General features: G+C 41.3%; 1 protein-coding gene across 1 annotated transcript in view; it reads left to right on the top strand.

Annotated features, from left to right (window-relative positions):
- Positions 1-20251, top strand: part of CPXM2 (carboxypeptidase X, M14 family member 2) — a 100089-nt gene that overhangs the window by 22276 nt on the left and 57562 nt on the right. Inside the window, exon 3 of the mRNA XM_056849430.1 lies at positions 13568-13677. Coding sequence (XP_056705408.1) covers positions 13568-13677 — 110 coding nt within the window. The remainder of the gene's footprint in view (positions 1-13567; positions 13678-20251) is intronic.

Below are 20251 nucleotides of genomic sequence, written 5' to 3'. Positions count from 1 at the left end.
TATTGGCTACCTCGATGAAAAGCAATTTTCCTTTCCATCTCTTTCTCTCTCTCGCCTTAGTGTGCAATAGACTGTATAAAATCATTGGTATCTGGATGGGTAGATAAATATATATTTTACAATCTGAGATCCTGCTTGAAATAAAATAAATAGAGGTGACCTAAAATGAAATATAGTCCCCCTCCTTCCTCTCAAGCAGCATCTGAGCTTGTAAATTATGCTGTCAGAGATTAAATGATAGCAACTGGATACCAATTGGGTTGGAGACTGGATAGTTATATTATATTGGCATCACAGAGGCTATTTTGGGAAGAAAGGGAATTCATAGTTTAGCCCAAAGGTTATGTTCATATTTGTCCTATTGTCACATTTGTCCTGCTTGTCGGTGTAGTGTAGTTCTTGGAGTGTCAGACTAGGCTCCTGAATAGGGTTGCCAGGTTCCTCTTTGCCACTGGTAGGAGGTTTTTGGGGTGGGGCCTGAGGAGGGCGGGGTTTGGGGAAAGGGGGGACTTCAAATGCCATACAGATCCCTTTGGGTGGGATCCAAAAAGTTATTGCAGCCATGTCTAAAGCCTTGTGTGGCTCAATAGAATTTTTGACTATAAACCTCTCCTGTGACAAATCACAAACTAGTTAAAAAATCCATCAGTTTCAAAAGGGATTTGTCATGCATAGTGTTGTTACAGAGAGCATTATTATCCAGCGTGGAGAGGGGGTGATGGCTGAATTAAACAAGAGCCCAAAAGCTTTCTCGGCAGGCAGAGTTAGTCATGCCGTTCTTTGGATCCAGCCTGTGGAATTGTTTTATGAATGCGTTCCTTCCATTGCTTGACCTTCTCACCAACCTATGACGTACATGGAATTTTATGGAGTTCAGTCCTATGACTCTCTTCTGCTAGGTGAGGAGTGCTGCTCTGAGTGTTCATTTACACCATTTATCCAATATTTGAGGGAATAGGATTACACTAAGGCCTAGTACTGAACCTTTGCCCAAGATAGTCTTGGAGTTTCATTTATTTCAGAGGCTCAATTTACCCGTGTTTTTCCAAATCCTGCTTCTGATGCAGAAAGCCTTACACACTTTCAATATTCAGGGAGCTTTATTGTATTATTTGCACAGGTCACACTCTTTTTGTAAAAAATTGTTTGTTATGCAAGTTCTTGCAAGAGAAGTTCAGCTTCTTTTCAAACTTTATCATGATGGATTGTGAACACGATTAAACTTTGTTATCATCATGCTGGTGTCCCAAGTCCATTCTCAATCCAGGCCCATTCACTGAGATCCCAGGCTTCCTCAGCTGCCTTTCTGTGAGGAATCTCTTTACAAGACATGTGTAAGGCTGCAGGTGGTTCTCCTCAGAGACCTTTGTTCACCACTATGCTGTTGATATAAACATCAGAAAAGAGTCAGCTGTAGGAAGAGCAGTTCTTCATTCTCTCTTCAACTAAAAGTCTCACACCCACCTCCTTGTGAGTAGCTTGTTATTTTCCTAATGTGGGACTGCATGGAAAATCAAAGACAAAAACAGGGTTGCACTTCCTGTAACTGTTGTTCGTTGAGCATCTTCCATACAGGTACACATTCCCTCCCTCCTGCTCTGCTGTGAGTTCTATGTTTTTGAGCTTCCGCAGTTCAGGAGAACTGAGGGGAAATGGTGCACTCTCCTCATGGCATGTGTCAATTTTGGCAGGAAATGCTACATAGTGTGCCTTTTCAGTTATATCAAGCTAGAAAGTTCTTTCTCCAGTTTTGGCCAGTGCATGCATAGTCCCAATGTGTACCTACACACAAGATGCTTGACGAACAACAGTTACCGGTAAGTGCAACCCTGTTTTCTATCATAGTGAATACAACATTATGCTGTTGTGTTCACAAACAGACCACTCTAATCAATCCCTTAAAAATAATATACACAAGTATACACAACACATGGAGGGCAGAAAAGCCTCCCACTCTGGCATTAGAAATACATTTTGGTGTATCACTGGATAGGTGTCCTGAGCTTGTTCAGTAATACCTCCCTGGTACTTAAAATATGGCATTTGGCTGAGTATTCCTTTCCTCTTCTCAATATATTTTTTATATTTTTCCTTTCCCTAAATTTTAACGGCCATTGGCTATTCATCTAACATTTCACACTTTAAAAAGGGGGAAATGAAGTTTAAATTTTCCTTGACACTATAAAGAGAAAAGTTGCCACATCCCTCACGTAATTGACCGATCCAGCTGACACATAGACACGTGAACACATGGAGCTGCCTTATACTGAACCAGACCCTTGGTCCATCAAAGTAAATATTGTCTACTCAGACCGGCAGCAGCTCTCCAGGGTCTCAGGCAGGGGTCTTTCACATCACCTACTTGCCTAGTCCCTTTTACTGGAGATGCCAGGGATTGAACCTGGGAAATTCTGCATGCCAAGCAGATGCTCTACCACTGAGTAGGGCTGTTGGAAAAAAAAATCGGTAAAATTCAGATTTGGCTAAATTCGGCCCGTTTTGATTCGGGAAATGCTGAAATCCGAACTACCCTGATTCAGATCTGTGGAATTTGGCACTAAGTTCAGAGTTCGGGAAAAAATTTGGCAGAATAAAGCCATTAAAAACACATTCGTGCCTTTCTGCGGCTCCGGGGGGGCACATTTGGAGGTAGAGGTCCCAAACTTTCAGTGTAGCTTGAGGGGACCCTTCTTGCAAGAACCCCCAAGTTTTGTGAAGATTGGGTCAGGGGCCCCCGAGTTATGGGGCTCGGAAGGGGGTCCCCCATCTGCCCATTGGAATAAAGCCATTAAAAACACATTCGTGGTTTTCCACGGCTTGGTTTTCCACAGCTTCCATGGGGGGGGGGCATTTTTGGAGGTAGAGGTCCCAAACCTTCAGTGTAGCTTGAGGGTACCCTTCTTGCAAGAACCCCCGATTTTTGTGAAGATTGGGTCAGGGTTCCCCGAGATATGGGGCCCGGAAGGAGTCCCCCTCCAATCTGCTCATTGCAATAAAGCCATTACAAACACATTCGCGGCTTTCCGCAGCTCTGGGGTGGAGATTTTTGGAGGTAGAGGTCCCACACTTTCAGTGTAGCTTGAGGGGACCCTTCTTGCAAAACCCCCCAAGTTTTGTGAAGAGCAGCGGAAAGGCGCAAATGTGCACACGCACCCCCCTCCCCACGGGGATCTCTCTCACACACAAACAGACTCTGTTTCTCTCCCCGGGCCGTGCAGCAGCTGGGCTCACGCACTCAACCACAACTGATTGGCCAGAAGAAGACCCGGCTTGGCCACCACTGGCCGTGGGAGAATGCTGCTAGTTGATTACTAACTGACGGTTATGCTGCTGATTCGGAGCCCCTGAATTTGCCAAATTTATTCGGTGATCACCCTGAACTTGCCGAATTCAGCTTGTCGTTTTCCCGCCTTTTTTTGAATTCAGTTTCATCCGAACTGAAAACTGCCGAATCAGGGGAAATTCTGCAGTTTTTCAGTTCGGGATGAACCGAATTGACAGCCCTACCACTGAGCCACAGCCCCTCCGCTTTTCAGAAAGTGTCTTTAGCTGTTTTATCCAGGGAGTGATACATTTATTTCATGCAGTATTATTTTATTTCATGCAGTATTATTTTGTGGACATGATAAAACAATGTGGGCTAGGGAGTCTACTTGATCTGGACAAAATGGGCATTTTCGTTCTTCTGCAATACTTTTATTGTATCACCCTTGTGTCCTGGCTGAGTCTAAGACATTACATCTCGCCAATAAGAAAACGCATCTAAACCTATGGATTTCTAACTAGTGGAAACAATCTGGCAAGGTGAAAGTTCTGTTGAAGGGTATCAGGTAGAAGATAGGCTGGCTCCACTTCCTGCAGCAGTTATTTTGTGGCAGCCATTTTGTGGCTGCACCCACCAACCTGTGTCAATATTCCAAAGCTGCCCACAGGCTCAAAAAGGTTGGGGACCCCTATTATATATGTTCTTTTTTATAAGAAGTGATTGAAGACCCACCTTCTGCCTAGCCTGTGTGTTTGGACACCCAAACTTTGAGTCTCAGCCAGAAAAGGGGGGGGGCTATAAATGAGGTAAAATAAATAAATGCATAATTTAAATCCAGATGGACACAATATCCATTATGCAAGTCACAGACAACGATGGAAATGTGACACTTCTTTGAGAGCATCCACTCTGAAGGCAGCAGAATTTATGGGCCATTCATCTCTCCCTCCTTCCTCCTATCCTTGTCTGCAACTATAAATAAAACACACTATTTCAATTGTGCAAAATATGTTGTTCAATCTCAACCAGCCTCCACAAAGGCTGTCCATGGCAATGTTTAACAACATGAAGCAATCAAACCATATTTCCAACTCAAAAAGCTTCTTGGCAGGGGAAAAAAATGCTCTTATTGTTTGCTGTCTACCAAAAATTCTGTGCAGCACACGACAAGTTTCAAACTCCTTGCAAGTCAATCTTTTCAGGCCATCTTTTTGTTGTCGTTGCTGTAATGACTTTCTCGGACGATGAGAGGCTGTAAGAACATGTCATATGGAGAAAGCAAGGAGGAAAAAGCGTTATTTTAGTATTGTTGTTTTGTGGCTGTTATCCCTACATTTTTGGAAATAGTGGAACTAGATTCTGGTCTGTTATTGTAGTTATGATTTCACATTTTATAAGTCACACTAAAGACCAATTTTTGTAGAATGAGTAAAATGTAAAAAAAAAAAACCTTAAAAAAATAAAATGAAAAATGGAGAGGGGGTTGTTTCCTCCCCCTTGCCACATTTTCTATATTAGGCACAATTTTAGAAATAAGCAATGACAATAATAGTAAGAGTTTATGCAATATTATTGTCTCCTTGCTCCCTGTATTTACAATTTTCTTGTTGACTCACATTCTCTTTTTTCCTTTAACAATGTTAAGTTGGGAGATGCACCTATTCCATTTTGGAAATCAGGAAGCAGAAAGTGCAAAGTTGATGCATTTTGCTCCACAACTCTAGGAATTTCCCAATCCAGGGATGGCAGCCCTAATATGTAAAATAAATGAGAAGTGAAAACAAACTACACATTGCCTCAGATTTAATAAACTGAGTTAATAATCTGCAAATATGCAGGTAATGCGCTGACATCTATCCTTAACACAAAATTGCTATACAGGCTGAGTGAGCAGAACATCAACAGTAGCTAGGAAAACACTCATCTCCACAGAACAACAAAATAGAGCACACACTTCTTCTCCCCTCCTCACTGGAATGCAATTGCAGCGGGAGGATAAGAACGTAAGAAAAGCCCTGCTGGATCAGACCAAAGACCATCAAGTCCAGCAGTCTGTTCACACAGTGGCCAACCAGGTGCCTCTAGGAAGCCCCCAAACAAGACGGCTGCAGCAGCACCATCCTGCCTGTGTTCCACAGCACCTAAGATAATAGGCATGCTCCTCTGATCCTGGAGAGAATAGGTATGCATCATGACTAGTATCCATTTTAACTAGTAGCCATTAATATCCCTTTCCTCCATGAACATGTCCACTCCCCTCTTAAAGCCTTCCAAGTTGGCAGCCATCACCACATCCTGGGGCAGGGAGTTCCACAATTGAACTATGTGTTGTGTGAAAAAATACTTCATTTTATCTGTTTTGAATCTCTCACCCTCCAGCTTCAGCAGATGACCCCGTGTTCTAGTATTATGGGTGAGGGAGAAAAACCTCTCGCTGTCCACTGTCTCCAAACCATGCATAATTTTATAGACCTCTATCATGTCTCCCCTCAGCCACCTTCTTTCCAAGTTAAACAGCTTTAAGCGTTTTAACCGCTTCTCATAGGACAGTTGCTCTAGTCCCCTAATCATTTTGGTTGCTCTTTTTTGCACCTTCTCAAGCTTTGTAATATCCTTTTTTAGGTGTGGTGACCAGAACTGTACACAGTATTCCAAAAGTGGTCTCACCATAGATTTGTACAAGGGCAGTAAGATATCAATGAGCTCTGTGGCACAGAGTGGTAAGCTGCAGTACTGCAGTCCAAGCTCTGCTCACGACCTGAGTTCGATCCCAACGGAAGTTGGTTTCAGGTAGCCGGATCAAGGTTTACTCAGCCTTCCATCTTTCCGAGGTCGGTAAAATTAGTACCCAGCTTGCTGAGGGTAAAGGGAAGATGACTGGGAAAGGCACTGGCAAACCACCCCGTAAACAAAGTCTGCCTAATAAACGTTTGGATGTGACGTCACCCCATGGGTCAGGAATGACCCGGTGCTTGCACAGGGCACCTTTAGCTTTAGTATGATATCAGCAGTTTTATTCTCTATTCCTCATCTAATTATGGCCAGCATGGAATTTGCCTTTTTATAGCAGCCACACACTGGGTTGACATCTTCATCGAGCTATCCACTGCCACCCAAAGATCCCTTTCTTGGTCTGTCACTGCCAGCACAGATCCCATCAGTGTATATGTGAAGATGGGATTTTTTGTCCCAATATGCATCACTTTACACTTGCTCACATTGAATCTCATTTGCCATTTTGATGCCCATTCTTCCAGTTTGTAGAGATCCTTCATAGTCCAATTTTGTTTTAACCACCCTAAATAATTTGGTGTCATCTGCAAACTTGGCTACTTCATTGTTCAGCCCCAACTCCAGGTCACTGATGAACAGGTTGAAAAGCACTGGTCCCAACACAGATCCCTGAGGGACCCCACTGCTCACATCCCTCCATTGTGAGAACTGATGCTTATTTAAGCAGAAAAGAGTCAAACTGATGCAGGACATAAAAACCTCACCAAAGCAGCAGCAACCCAGACAGCCTAGGCCAGACCCACATCCATCCATTTAGCCCCTGCAACTACAGCAGGGTTGCCAGGTCCCTCTTTGCCACCGGTAGGAGGTTTTGGGGGCGGAGCCTGAAAAGGGCGGGGCTTGGGGAGGGGAGGGACTTCAATGCCATAGAGTCCAATTGCCAAAGCGACCATTTTCTCCAGGTGAACTGATCTCTGTTAACTGGAGATCAGTTGTAATAGCCAGAGATCTCCAGCTAGTACCTGGAGGTTGGCTGTGATGTAAAACTGGCATAGAATAACCATTGAGTACTCTGAAAAGACCGAAAAGTAGCTGAAACGATAAAAACCCTTAGTTAAAAGTGTGGCTCAAAAGAAATGTTTTGGCCTGGTGTCCAAAAGTCAGTATGGGAGGCGACGGGTTAGCCACAGAGGGGTGCCACTAATAAAAATGCTCTTTCTCTAGTAGCCACCGGCCTCTAGGGCTGCCAGGCTTCCTGCTGTTGCAGACTTCCTGTTATACTGCTCCAAGTGGCAATGGTGGGAGAATTGGCATTTTCTGTGCCACAATATAACTTCCAGAGAGATCTAGAAGTGATGTCATGTAGCTCTAGGAACTGCTGGAATCTCTATGGGTAAAACCATAGAGTTTGTGGTGATCCTAGACCCAATATCACTTACAGATTTTTCCCATAAGTGACATCATAACACAGACAACAATGAGCCCTCCATGTTCCTGTACTGAATAGGGTTGCCAGATCCCCCCTGGCTACCGGCAGGGGATGAGGGGGTAGGGTTGCCAGATTCAGGTTGGGAAACTACTGGAGATTTGGGGATGGAACCTGGGGAGGTCAGGGCCCTCAAAGCCACAGAGTCCATTCTCCAAAGCATCCATTTTCTCCAGGGGAACTGATCTCTGTAGTCTGGAGATGATCTGTAATTCCAGGGATCTCCAGGTCCCACCTGGAGGCTGGCCCCCCTAGCACTGAAGCTTCTGCTGGTTGTCAAGCATGGCCTGGCAACCCTACGAGTCACCTCTAAAAGCAGGGCCACAGAGAGCAGGGCTCAGGAGGCAAATGGTGAGCTGGACAGAATGGGAGGACATGGTCGTTCCGGTACTCCAGCACCAGCCAATTTGGGCCAAAAGGTAAAAACCAGCCCTTTAAATTGTGTCTTTAATCAAATGGGTAGCCAGTACAGATTTCCCAACACAGGGATGATGCAGTTCCTGTAACTAGCATTAACCTAGCTGCAGCATTTTGGACCAACTGAGGATTCTGGCCCTTTTTCAAAGATAACTCTCACAGAGTGCATTACTTTGATCTAACCTAGATGTCATCAGAGTATAGATCACCACAGCCATTCCATACTTTTCGAGGAACAGCTCTAGCTGATATATCAGTCAAAGCTGATAAAAGGCATTACATGCCCCAGAGCAGGTCCACACCTCCAGACCTGCAGGACCTCCAGGATTTACAAATCTGCTCCTCCAGAGGGAATACCACCTCCTCCAGGACAGGCTTACTCAGTCTTCAAGCAGCTTTTCTATTAACCAGTAGAGCTGTTAAAGAACTGTGACTAGCCCAAGGTCACCCAGCTGGCTTCATGTGGAGGAGTGGGGACTCAAACCAGGTTCTCCAGATTAGAGTCCGCCGCTCCTAACCACTACACAGTGCTGGCTGTCTCAGTTGAATAAACTGAACAGAACTGAGCATGACTTGCAGTGATGAGAAAGCGAAGTAGAATTCCCCCTTCTTGGGAAAGTATGTATTTCTTCTCCAGGCTCTTGTGAAGGGGGGCGGGGTCATTGAAAGTCAGGGTGCTAAATGTGGTGACAGCCACTACCAATTGATAACAACAATGTTAAGCACTTCCACAGGTTAGTGGTGTTTCTTTCCTATTGCAACATGCATTGTCTTGCAATCCCATCCTCCGGGGCCTGAGTTTTGCAAAATCCACAAGTTGTGGCGAATTTCTAAATCTTGGAGGGGAAAAAAGAAGGCCAGAGTGTCAAAAGATTCAAAATGGTGCCTTGATTAGGCTTGAGAACCGAAGAGTTAATTCTATATATCAACAGTTCTGGATCTGATATGACTTTCAGACTCTTTCTTGCTCCCGTCAAAAACAATACATAATATTATAGCTCCTTGCTGGTACTTGTTTGAAGTGACTCATTAGATTTTGGCTCCCTTCCTCCATGTTTTTACCTAGTGCTGTGAAAAGTCAATTGCATCAAGTGTCAAAGATCAAGTAGCCAATTAACCACACTGTGAAGCTTTACTAATATTGAGTTTAATATCGGCAGATTTAGTTGAACACTAATTATGATGGTCAAACAGAGGATAAATGTCACTGAGCCACACAGATGAATTTGGCATTTCTATTACTTTGCCCAGTTGAGTCTCTTTGGAAGACAGATGAATAACAGAAACTTGCAAAAAAACGTGAATTTCACAACAATTTCTCCAGAACACCCCAGATGCTGTTACTTTCCATGGCAATGTCTATTTAATCTGAGCTGATAGAAGCATTACAGCCTTTCTTAGCTGGATACTTTAGGAGGTGAAAATTCAGATTACTAGCATTTAGGCAATAGAGGAATAATATTATGTGAATTACAAGTTGAGTATCCCTTATCTGGACTAATTGGAGTCAGAAGTGGTCCATATTTTGGATCTTTATGTATTTTGGAATATTTTGGAAGTTCTGCATATAAATAATGAGTCATCCTGGGGATGGGACCCAAGTCTAAACACAAAATTCATTTATTTTATATATATATATATATATATATATATATATATATATATATAGAGAGAGAGAGAGAGAGAGAGAGAGAGAGAGAGAGAGAGAGAGAGAGAGAGAGAGAGAGAGAGAGAGAGAGAGAGAGAGAGAGAGAGAGAGAGAGAGAGAGAGAGACTTTATACACACCGCCTGAATGTAATTTTAAGCAATAGTTTAAATAATTTTGTGTACAATGAACTATCAATGGCTAGGGTTGCCAGGTCCCTCTTCACCACCGGCGGGAGGTTTTTGGGGCAGAGCCTGAGGAGGACAGGAATTGGAGAAGGGAAGGACTTCAATGCCATCGAGTCCAATTGCCAAAGGGGCCATTTTCTCCAGGTGAACTGATCGCTATGGGCTGGAGACCAGTTGTAATAGCAGGAGATCTCCAGCTCCTATGTCAAACTGATCTTTTAAAAATTACTTTACTTTGGGCTCCGTTAAAAATTGGAGACAGCAGCACGAATGGGTGGTGGAAGGAGGTGAAAGTGGTGAGAAAGTATAATCATGTGATAACGCTGGTTTCTCTTCGGATCATATAACCATATGAGGAAACTGTATAATCATGGAAAGGGACACATCCAGATTTATTCAGATGCACTCTAACAGCTTGTTGAGTAATTGGCTTGGCTGGTGTCTGGCAAACTAAGGGTTTGAGCATAACTAGTGTCTATGAAATTGGGTACAATTAGCATCTAAATTTATTTTAAAATAATTATAATGATAAAGGAAATATCTGAATAATCTTTAACGTCTAAAATCCATGAAGACATTTTACCATATATATGGTAATTAGGATTGCCAAACCCCCGCTGGGGGCAGGGATCCCCTGCTTTGGGGGCCCTTCCCCAGCTGTGTTCAGCCAGCCAGCAGGGGGACCTATCAGCAGCAAATGGAAGCCCAGGACTCTGTTGCAAGCTCCGTGTCAATGACACTACACTGGAAGTGATGTCATCACATCGCCGGCCATGCGGGGATGCTCTAGTATTTGCACAAAAACACTACGAGAAAAATGGCTTCAACCATAGTTTTTGCCCAAATACCAGAGTGTCCCCATGTCGCCAACAACATGGTGTCACTTCCAGTGCTGGAAGTGATGCTGATGTGTCGCTACCCTAATGGTAATGTACATTAAAATACTTTTAAAAGAACCCTTTCAGCAGTGCAACATGTGGGGTAACTCAGCCCTTAGGAACCGGTCATTAGGGTTGCCAGCTCTAGGTTGGGAAATACCTGGAGATTTTGGGGGCGGAGCCTGAGGAGGGCGGGGTTTGGAGAGTGGAAGGATTTCGATGCCATAGAGTCCAATTGCCAAAGTGGCCATTGTGTCCATGGGAAGTGATCTCTGTCACCTAGAGATCAGTTGTAACAGCAGGAGATCTCCAGCCACCACCTGGAGGTTGGCAACCCTACTGGTCACTATCTTTAGATCTGCAATGTAGGAGAAATAATATTGGTTTAATTTACAGGATTGTTGTTAGGATTATTACATTAATGTACATGAAATACTCCCAAGTGCCAAGAGCACCTCGGATTCCATGCTGGCACAGCAGCTGCCACAGGTCCCTGTTTCCTCTGCTGTTGTCGTAGGTTTTTTGTGTGTGTGTGTGTAATCTTCTTGCTGATAGGAGCACTGGTAGCAGTTTAGTAGCCCATCTGCTCTGCATTACCTCTTTCCCACCACTTGGGGTGCTGTGGGTCAAGCCCTGGCTGCTTCAGAGAGCAGGAGTGAGTCTTAGAGCAGCTGATTAAGCAAACTGCTGAACATATATATATACACAGGCCTGTCCTATAATCCATCTAGAATCCTAGCCTCAAGCCTGGCTACCAAGAACTAGGCCTGGCTGCAGGAGGAACATAGCTGCCTACCTAAAGATTATTCACAGTGGGTAGCCGTGTTAGTCTGTCTGCAGTAGTAGAAAAGGGCAAGAGTCCAGTAGCACCTTAAAGACTAACAAAAATATTTTCTGGTAGGGTATGAGCTTTCGTGAGCCACAGCTCACTTCTTCAGATACCTTCAGGTATGCTACTGGACTCTTGCTCTTTTCTACTACCTAAAGATTAAGTGTGTTGTGGCATGTTTATTTGCATTAGCAATGTATTCTTCCTGTTGTATAATATAATGAGCAATGAATATATATATTTTTTACTTTAATGATTTTGGAAGTTTATATATATATCTGCACTAGACAAAAAAGTGGATCTCAGAAAAGAAAACTATGTGTCAGATTAACACCAGAGAGTCCATGACTTTTCAATAACTATTTATTGGAAACATACCAACAGAATTGCTTTTTCTCCTGGGTTCCTTTCCTGTGTGCTTTCTGTTTCCCCACACATTTCCTGTTAGGATATCTGGCTCCTCTCCTCTCCTTTGGGCCTAGCAGAGGTTCACATTTCACTGTACTATGAAAGGATCAAGCTGCTAAGGTCACTGTACTTTGCAGACGAATCGGATTGTAAACTTCCTAAAGGGTGGGGCGGGAATGCAGGGAGATCCCACTAATCTGCTTCGTTGCAGGACCCCAAACCCTTTAACAACCAAACAGCCCATGTGTGCGGAGACATCATTCATAAATTAAAAAGTCACAGTCGTGCCCCGCTGTTTTCTGAAATTCTTTCTCATCCGTTATCTGATGAAGGGAGTTTTGAGTCTTGAAAGCTTATACCTGGGGTTGTGCATATCGATATACTCGAATGGAAAATAAATCAAAAATTAGCCATTTCGGTAATTTTCAGGTTTCGGGTTTACTGAACACCAAAACCTTTGGCTTTTTCAGGTTCGGCTATTCGCCTTTGCTCAGGTGCATGGCTCTGTGCTTTCTCCCATTTTTCTTTTTTCTTTTTTTACGGGTTTTGTTAGGGCCCCATAATTGGGGCCCTTTTGAGGTCAGGGTCGTGTAGTCAGAGCCAACTTGGTCTGACCAACCAGGCGGTGGGCTGATCTGCACTTTAAAAGATGGGGCTCGCCCAGTCCCATCCGGAGGGATATACTCTCCAACAAAAAAATTCCAGCTTCTTCAGCTGCTCATTGGGCTTTTGAAGAAGACTCCTGAACCATGTGGATAAGCAACCTCCTTTACAAGAGCTGCCTTGGTCATGACTTTGGCTGGCTCTAATATCATCACCCCCTCCCCCGAAAACCTGCTTTGGAACTGAAGGTCACCCCAAGTAGAGGCTTCGTTTTCCCGCACCATGACCATCTCTTGAAATCAGATTTTTGATGACAAGAATAAGGCACTGTTCACAGGATGTCACTGGTCACCAAAAAGAAATGTTTTTCGTGCCTTATTTTTCTTGCACTTAAGCCTTTTTCCTCATTTTGCATGGACATCATGCTGTGGGCCCCAGATACGAACAGAGCTCCTAGACTTTGAGGCGCCAGCCTGCCAATCAGCTCTTTCCACCAGTCCTCGGCAATGCTGAACTTTTGAACCTGATAACCAATGGATAGCTTGGCTTGCAAATGCCTGGAGGATGGGGGTGACCCCTTTGCAATCCCATAAAGTTGGACCCCCTGACCCAAAGTTCACCAAACTTTGGTGTCCATCTAAGGAGAGTCCTTGCAGCCATGCTGAAAGTATGGGGACTCTACCCCCCAAAATGCCCCCACCGGAACTTTGAATTTTTTTTTTTGGTAAATCCAGAAATAAAGCCGAAATACAAATTTACCGGTATGGGTATTCGGCTTTGGGGGTTTACCCCCCCCCCAAAAAAGGAAAAAAATCAGGCCCAATAAACCCGAAATTTGCCATTATTATTTTTTTGCACAACCCTACTTATACTGCGGAAATCTTGTTGGTCTTTAAGGTGTTACTGGACTCGAATGTTGCTCTTTTACCAACACAGTTACTCTCTTTTTAATGGCCCACAACAGGCAGGATGATGGTTGCCTGTTGCATCACAGCAAGACTGATCCTGCTTTTATTGCCCCTATTTCCAGAAACTAGCTGAGAAATAAATAATAGAAATGATTCAGATGCTTTCTATGATGGTGTTCTCAAATATATACAACCTTGTTTTCCAGGTTGTCCTCCCCTCGGTCTTGAGACATTAAAAATTAGTGACTTCCAGCTGCATGCCTCTACAATAAAACGGTATGGGCTTGGAGCCCACAGAGCACGGCTAAATATTCAGGTAACTTCACTCTTCTTTCTAAGTAGGATAGACTATTATGCTGCAAGTTGTGTCAGGAGATGCTTATAACGTTTTGACCGCTCTCTCAGTTAGTAAGTTGTTTTAATAAAACAAATGGGATATTTTTACATTAAAATGCTGTTCTGTTTTATTTAATTTGAATGGTCTACCATTGTTATAGTCCAAAAAGTCAAATCTCCCTGGGATTCTTTAAAATAAGGAAAGTGATATTCACAGTGGAGTGAGAAAGAGCTGAAGAGTGCTGGGTGGGTAGATTTTTAAAAAATTGATTGCAAAATGGCAAGTATCTACACTGAGGATAGGCAAAGTGATTTCAGCCACAATGCTAAGGACACTTGCCTGGGAGTATGCTCCATTGAATAACATGGGACTTACTTCTGAGTAGACCTGCTTAGAATTGCTCCCTTGACGTTTCATTAAGCAACTATCAGCATTGACAAGCAGGATGTTTATGCCCATTCTAGGTCTCATGAATTCCATGTATTTATTTAGATTTATAGCCTGCCTTTCTCACTGAGAGTCGAGGCTGATGACACGGTGCTCTTTAGAAGCATTGTGTGTGTCTACAGTTTCCTTTTGTCAAGGGATAGAAAATGATAAGAGGTAGGTAATTATGGGGAACCAGCGTGTGCCTCTATTGAAAAAAAAGGGGGATCTACATTAAATAATCTTAAAGTTAATGAGTATTTTGGGTAGCTTGCACATGCTGCAAAACCCCCATGGATGGGGTTAACCCAAAAGAAGCAGCTTCAAATAAAACTCTGCTGCATATATCAAATCTGGGACTTGACCATGTCTCGTCTTTAGGGTTGCCAACCTCCAGGTGGTGGCTGGAGATCTCCCATTATTACAACTGAACTCCAGCCGATGGAGATCAGTTCACCTGGAGAAAATGGCCGCTTTGGCAATTGGACTCTCTGGCATTAAAGTCTCTCCCCTCTCCAAACCCCACTCTCCTCAGGCTCTGCCACCAAAAATGTCAGGTATTTCCCAACCTGGACCTGGCAACCCTACTCATCTCCATAACTTTTATTCCATTCTCATTTTTAATTTTTTATTATTTTCATAGAAGATGGATTACATTGATTCAATGTTACAACAAAAAAGAAAAATAGTAATGCTCATTTTACCCATTACCTCCATTTTATAACACTCCATCCCCCATCATCCCTTTCACCGTGAGCAACTCCCGTTGATTAATCTCTTAGATTTATACTTTAACTTATCTTACCCTATACTTATTTGTTTTACTTACAGCCCCTTCATCATTTTTGCAAAATCTACCTTTGCTATTTTTGCCCAATATATTAATGTTTTTTGCCATTGATTCTTAAATATTTCTATATCTTTTCCTTTCAAGCTATTTGTAATTTTATCCATTTGTATATAGTAAATCATTTTGTCTCTCCAATCTTTCATATGAAGTTTTTTTCCCCTTTCTAGGATTTATCAATTATCAATCGCACTGCTGCAAAACTATACTGACAAACTGCTTTATCTTCCTTTTTAATATCTTTCGGGAATAAACCTAACAAACAAGTTTCTGGTTTTTTCTTTATATTTCTCTGTATCATATTCCCTGTTTCCATAATTACCCTTTTCCAAAAAAATTTGATTCTTCCGCACATCTACCAGATGGTAGAAAGTCCCTTTCTTCTCTTTACCTCTCCAACATTTATCTGAGATTGTTTTATCCATCTTTGCCAATAATACTGGAGTAGTATATCCTCTATAGAACATTTTATACATATTTTCTTTTATGCTACTAGCTATTGTAAATTAATATTCTTTCGTCCAGAGTCTTTCCCATTCTTCCATTTCTATATTATGACCTATATTATCTCTTGCCCATGATATCATCACTGTTTTAAGTCTTTCCTCTTCTGAATTATATTCTAATATTAGTTGGTACAACTTAGAAATTTATCCTTTATTTCCTGTGTCTAATATCTTTTCTAGCTTAGTTTTTTTATCTGCGAATCCTAATATTTGATCTTTTTTGAAGACAGCGTTTAGTTGATAATATTTAAACCAGTTCGTTATTCCACATTCTTCCTTATTTTTTAGTTTCCATTGTTCTTTATCTTTTTGTATATATTCTCTATATGTCCTGCTATCTTGATCCATGTTTGGTTTTCTTCTTGTAATCGCTTCTAGAAGGCATAGCGTGCCCAGTGTTTTAAATTCAAAACCTCTTTTATATCTTTTTCACACTTGTAGTAGACTAGCTCTTATAATATGGTGATTAAAATCTTTGTTTATTTTATCTTTATCATACCATAAGTATGTGTGCCACCCATATCTTAAATTAGCACCCTCCAAATCCAACAATGTGGAATTTTCTAACATAATCCAATCCCTTAACCAGCTAAAGCAGGCTGCTTCATAATAGTATCTTAGATCCGGGAGTGTCAAGCCACCTCTTTCTTTACTATCCGTCAGATTTCTATAGGCAATTCTATGTCTATTGTTATCCCAAATAAATCTAACCAGTTCTTTTTTCCACTGTTGAAATTTTTTTGTTCCTTTTAGAACTGGTAGATTCTGAAACAAAAACAACATTTTGGGCAAAACCATCATTTTAATTTATTGAAAACCTATCCAACCAGGATACTTGAACTTTTTCCCAGTTTTCTAAATTTACTTTCACCGATTCCCAAGTTTTTATATAATTATTTTGAAATAAATTTATATTATTGTTTGTAATCCAAATAACCCAAGTATTTTATTTTGTTTTCTAGCCTACATCCAGCTAAAATACTTAAATTTTGTTTTTGTTTCTGTCATATTTTTCCCTAATATTTTAATTTTTTCCTTATTCAATCTAAATCGTGAGACGTTTCCATAAATATGGAAAATCTCCAACAATCTACTTACATTATTTAAAGGATCTGTTAATATACATACCATATCATCCACATATGCTCTGACTTTATATTCATGTTGACCAATCTTTACTCCTTTTATTAAGTTATCTGTTCTTATTATATTATTGAGCACTTCTAAAGTTAATATAAATAAGAGAGGGGAGAGTGGGCACCCCTGTCTGGTGCCCTTTTGTATTTCTATTCTGTCAGTTTCTTCCCCGTTTATTAGTAGGATAGCTGTTTGTTTATTATAGATACTATCTATGGCCCTCATAAATCTTGGTCCTATGTTCATATAGTGCAGTACTTTATTCATAAATCCCCAATGGACATTATTGAACGCCTTTTCGGCGTCCACAAATATCATAGCTAATTGCATATCAGGTTTTCGCTCTGCTAGTTCTGTTATATCAAATCACCATTCTCACATTTTGGTTAATTTGTCTTTCTGGAAGGAAACCTGCTTGATCTTCATGTATTATATCTTTTAATACCTTTTTTAATCTTTCTACTAAGATATCTGCAAACATTTTATAGTCATTCTTATTCTATTCACATGAAGGGGCTCATAGTTGCATGGGAAACATCAAGAGTAGCAGCAGCAAATAGCCTGTTGGGGATGGTGCAGCAGTGTATGCTCAGTAGTACCATGATTGCAGGAGGAAGGGGGGATCACTATAACAGGCAAGTTATTTCTGTGATGAGAGTTCCCTTAAGTCTGAGTCTCTGAGAAGCCAAAGACTGATGAAGTAGTTGAATGCAAAGGCAACTCCTTGTTTTGTTTTGTTTTTAATTTTGTCCATCAGCCTGGTCTACTAAAAGTAATAAACTGTTCACAGTAATACTTGCATAAATTTCCTCTTGCAAATAATCCCCTCCTGAAATTCTACTAGTTGGTCCATAAAAATTGTTTTGAAAGGGCACAGCAGACAACCTGGTAGTAAAGCTTTCACCCCCATGAATTTAAACTGGCTTCTTTTCTTTCCTCAGAACAATTGCATAGCAAACAAAATAAAACTCTCCAATAAACAATGAATCCAAATCTCGATCTTCTTGGCTTTGGTAGGGCACGCTGTATTCATTATTTCTGGTATCTTGGTTTTTTATTTGATTGCACAGACAATATTTGTTGGAATTTGAACACAACAAAATCCTGGGTCCTCTATCTATCTATCTATCTATCTATCTATCTATCTATCTATCTATCTATCTATCTATCTATCTATCTATCTATCTATCTATCGCTGATACAGCTATAGCCTTGAGCAAAAAATAAAGGAATAAAAATGCCTTACTTAGTGTTATTCTTTTGGTATTTAATTATTGCCCCTATAGGTTTTGCCACAGATAGAGTAACAGAATAATTTGTGTTGTCTGATAGTAGCCACGTCACCTGCACCCATATTATGCCAGATGCCTCGCTGGACATTTCCATATTTTTAAATAAAGAGTAATTAAACTGGTCCTCCGCTCATTAAATATAGGACACTCCATCATCATATGTTTGATAGTTTCAGCTTTGCCATGTGAGCATCTACATGTTCTATTCGAGGATGGCACTTTTTTGTACCTGCCCTCCAAAACTGCTGAAGGCAGGGCATTCATTCTTGCCAAAGTAAAAGCTCTTCTGAGCTTTGGTATTGTCAGGTGATAGAAATACTTCGGCAGTTGCATCAGAAGGGTACTTCAGTTGGTTTGGACTGCCATAGCCTCTTCAATTTTTTCCCCTGAACCTTAAGCTTCTCCTTTAATCAGTTTTCAATTTAAATGTGCTTTTGATTCCAATCTCTCAGGAACACATGTCAATAACTGACACTTGAGTTCCTAAACCCAGTGCAGTATTTAACCATTTTAGTTTATCTGTCTGCCTGTCTCTGTTCAAACACTACCTGATTTTCTGATACAACTTTATCTGTAATAGACATGCCTGGTAAAGCTGGAGTGGCATTCTTAACGTGCTGCAAGCAGATAATCAGGGAGTAATTCCATCATTCAGATCAGCCATTCATATAGCCAATCATGACTAACACTGACAGTTCATGTCAATGTGCACTTTTGACATTCTTCAGATGTTTCCCATAAGACCATTCTGATCTAAATTGATACTGTTCAGCATTTTCAAATTGCACAACTTTCAGGAATTGTTTGCTGTCATTTTTAATGACTAGATTAAGGGCCAGATTAGATGGGACTGCAGATCTTTGTTTTCATCTGTTGTAGTGTTTTTTTATTGTGAAGAGCAGCCATGGGAGTACCTGATCTGGCTCAGGGTTGTGATGGAGAGAGGGTATTTTCTCCAAGTACCATCTCCCCCCCACCCCCCACCCCAAGTTACAATTTATTATTAATGATAAGGATGAATAAGTAGGTATAGGGTAGCCAGATTCTTGAGGCAGAGCCTGAGGAGGGCAGGGTTTGTGGAGGGGATTTACTTCAATGCCATAGAGTCCAATTGCCAAAGTGGCCATTTTCTCCAGGTGAACTGATCTCTATTGGCTGGAGATCAGTTGTAATAGCGGGAGATCTCCAGCTAGTACCTGGAGGCTGAGCAACCAAAATGAACACCCCTGTACTAATACCACAGGTAAGGAAATGAGCACAGGAAGGGCTAAAGTAAATTAAAGACAGAACTATGATACACAACACAGTATACTAAGTGCAAAAGGTGACTATCAACATGAACTGGAACAAGGAAATATATACAACAATATCTAAGTAGTCCCAAAGGTACAAGTATCAAAAGTTCAATGGAAATAGAACTGGAAAGAAGTCTTCATGGAAGAGTAGCAAGGGAGACTATCGTTTCTTTTCTTCTTCAGCCCCGTTTTAATTGGAGTCATTCAATATGCATATTTCCATGTCAAGAAATTCAAATTATTTCCAATCTCCCATAGGGATGAAAGAAGCAACTTATGTATAATATCAAGTATAAGGTTCCAATACAGGATACATCATCTCAAGAACATAGTTGCACAGATGAATTCAACCGTTCCCAAAGGGATACAAATGGTAACTGTCTTTAATTTACTTTAGCCCTTCCTGTGCTCAGTACCTAGAGGTTGGCAGCCCTACTTGCTTATGTACTCTCTGCTTGTGCTACCACCATTGGCTGGTTTACCTCAGCCATCCATTTATGCCCCTGTGTCTTATTTGAATCTGGGCTGGAGCAAATAGATCCACAGTTCAAGTGCTGTGAATGCCTCTTTCCTTTTTATAGCTATTTGGATGACCATTCTTGTGCTTACGGTGTGCAATACTTTACCCCTTATCAAATTTGTTTAATGGTGTGTTAACTAGTGGTTAAGGCAGGTTTTTAAATCCTGTTTTTTCTCCTGTCATTCAGTTCTTCCCTTTACATTAATCTGTAATTTTCAGACACATAAAGGAGATTGCTGAATCCTTACAAATTATGTGGAGGGCCTGCCTGCTCTATACTCTCTGTAGTCTCCCACCTATATTTTGTTCTAATCTCTTTATATAAAGCCTAGAAGCAAATCTCGTGCTGAGATTTTGAAAGGCTTAGATCCTTCCACAGTGAAGATAAATTAATATTTCTTCTCTCAGACTCTGATCAGTTTGTCTCTTATAGAGGGGCACAATTTGCTTTGATAGCTAAGAAAATACGGGCTAAAGCTGTTCTTGAAGGTTAAAGTATTTTATTTAGCTAAGTACATCTTGGTTTTATG

Source organism: Euleptes europaea, chromosome 5, assembly GCF_029931775.1.
Source record: "Euleptes europaea isolate rEulEur1 chromosome 5, rEulEur1.hap1, whole genome shotgun sequence".
Classification (NCBI taxonomy): domain Eukaryota; kingdom Metazoa; phylum Chordata; class Lepidosauria; order Squamata; family Sphaerodactylidae; genus Euleptes; species Euleptes europaea.
Note: the sequence above shows the minus strand (reverse complement) of the source record. Positions and strands in the feature narration are given on the sequence as shown.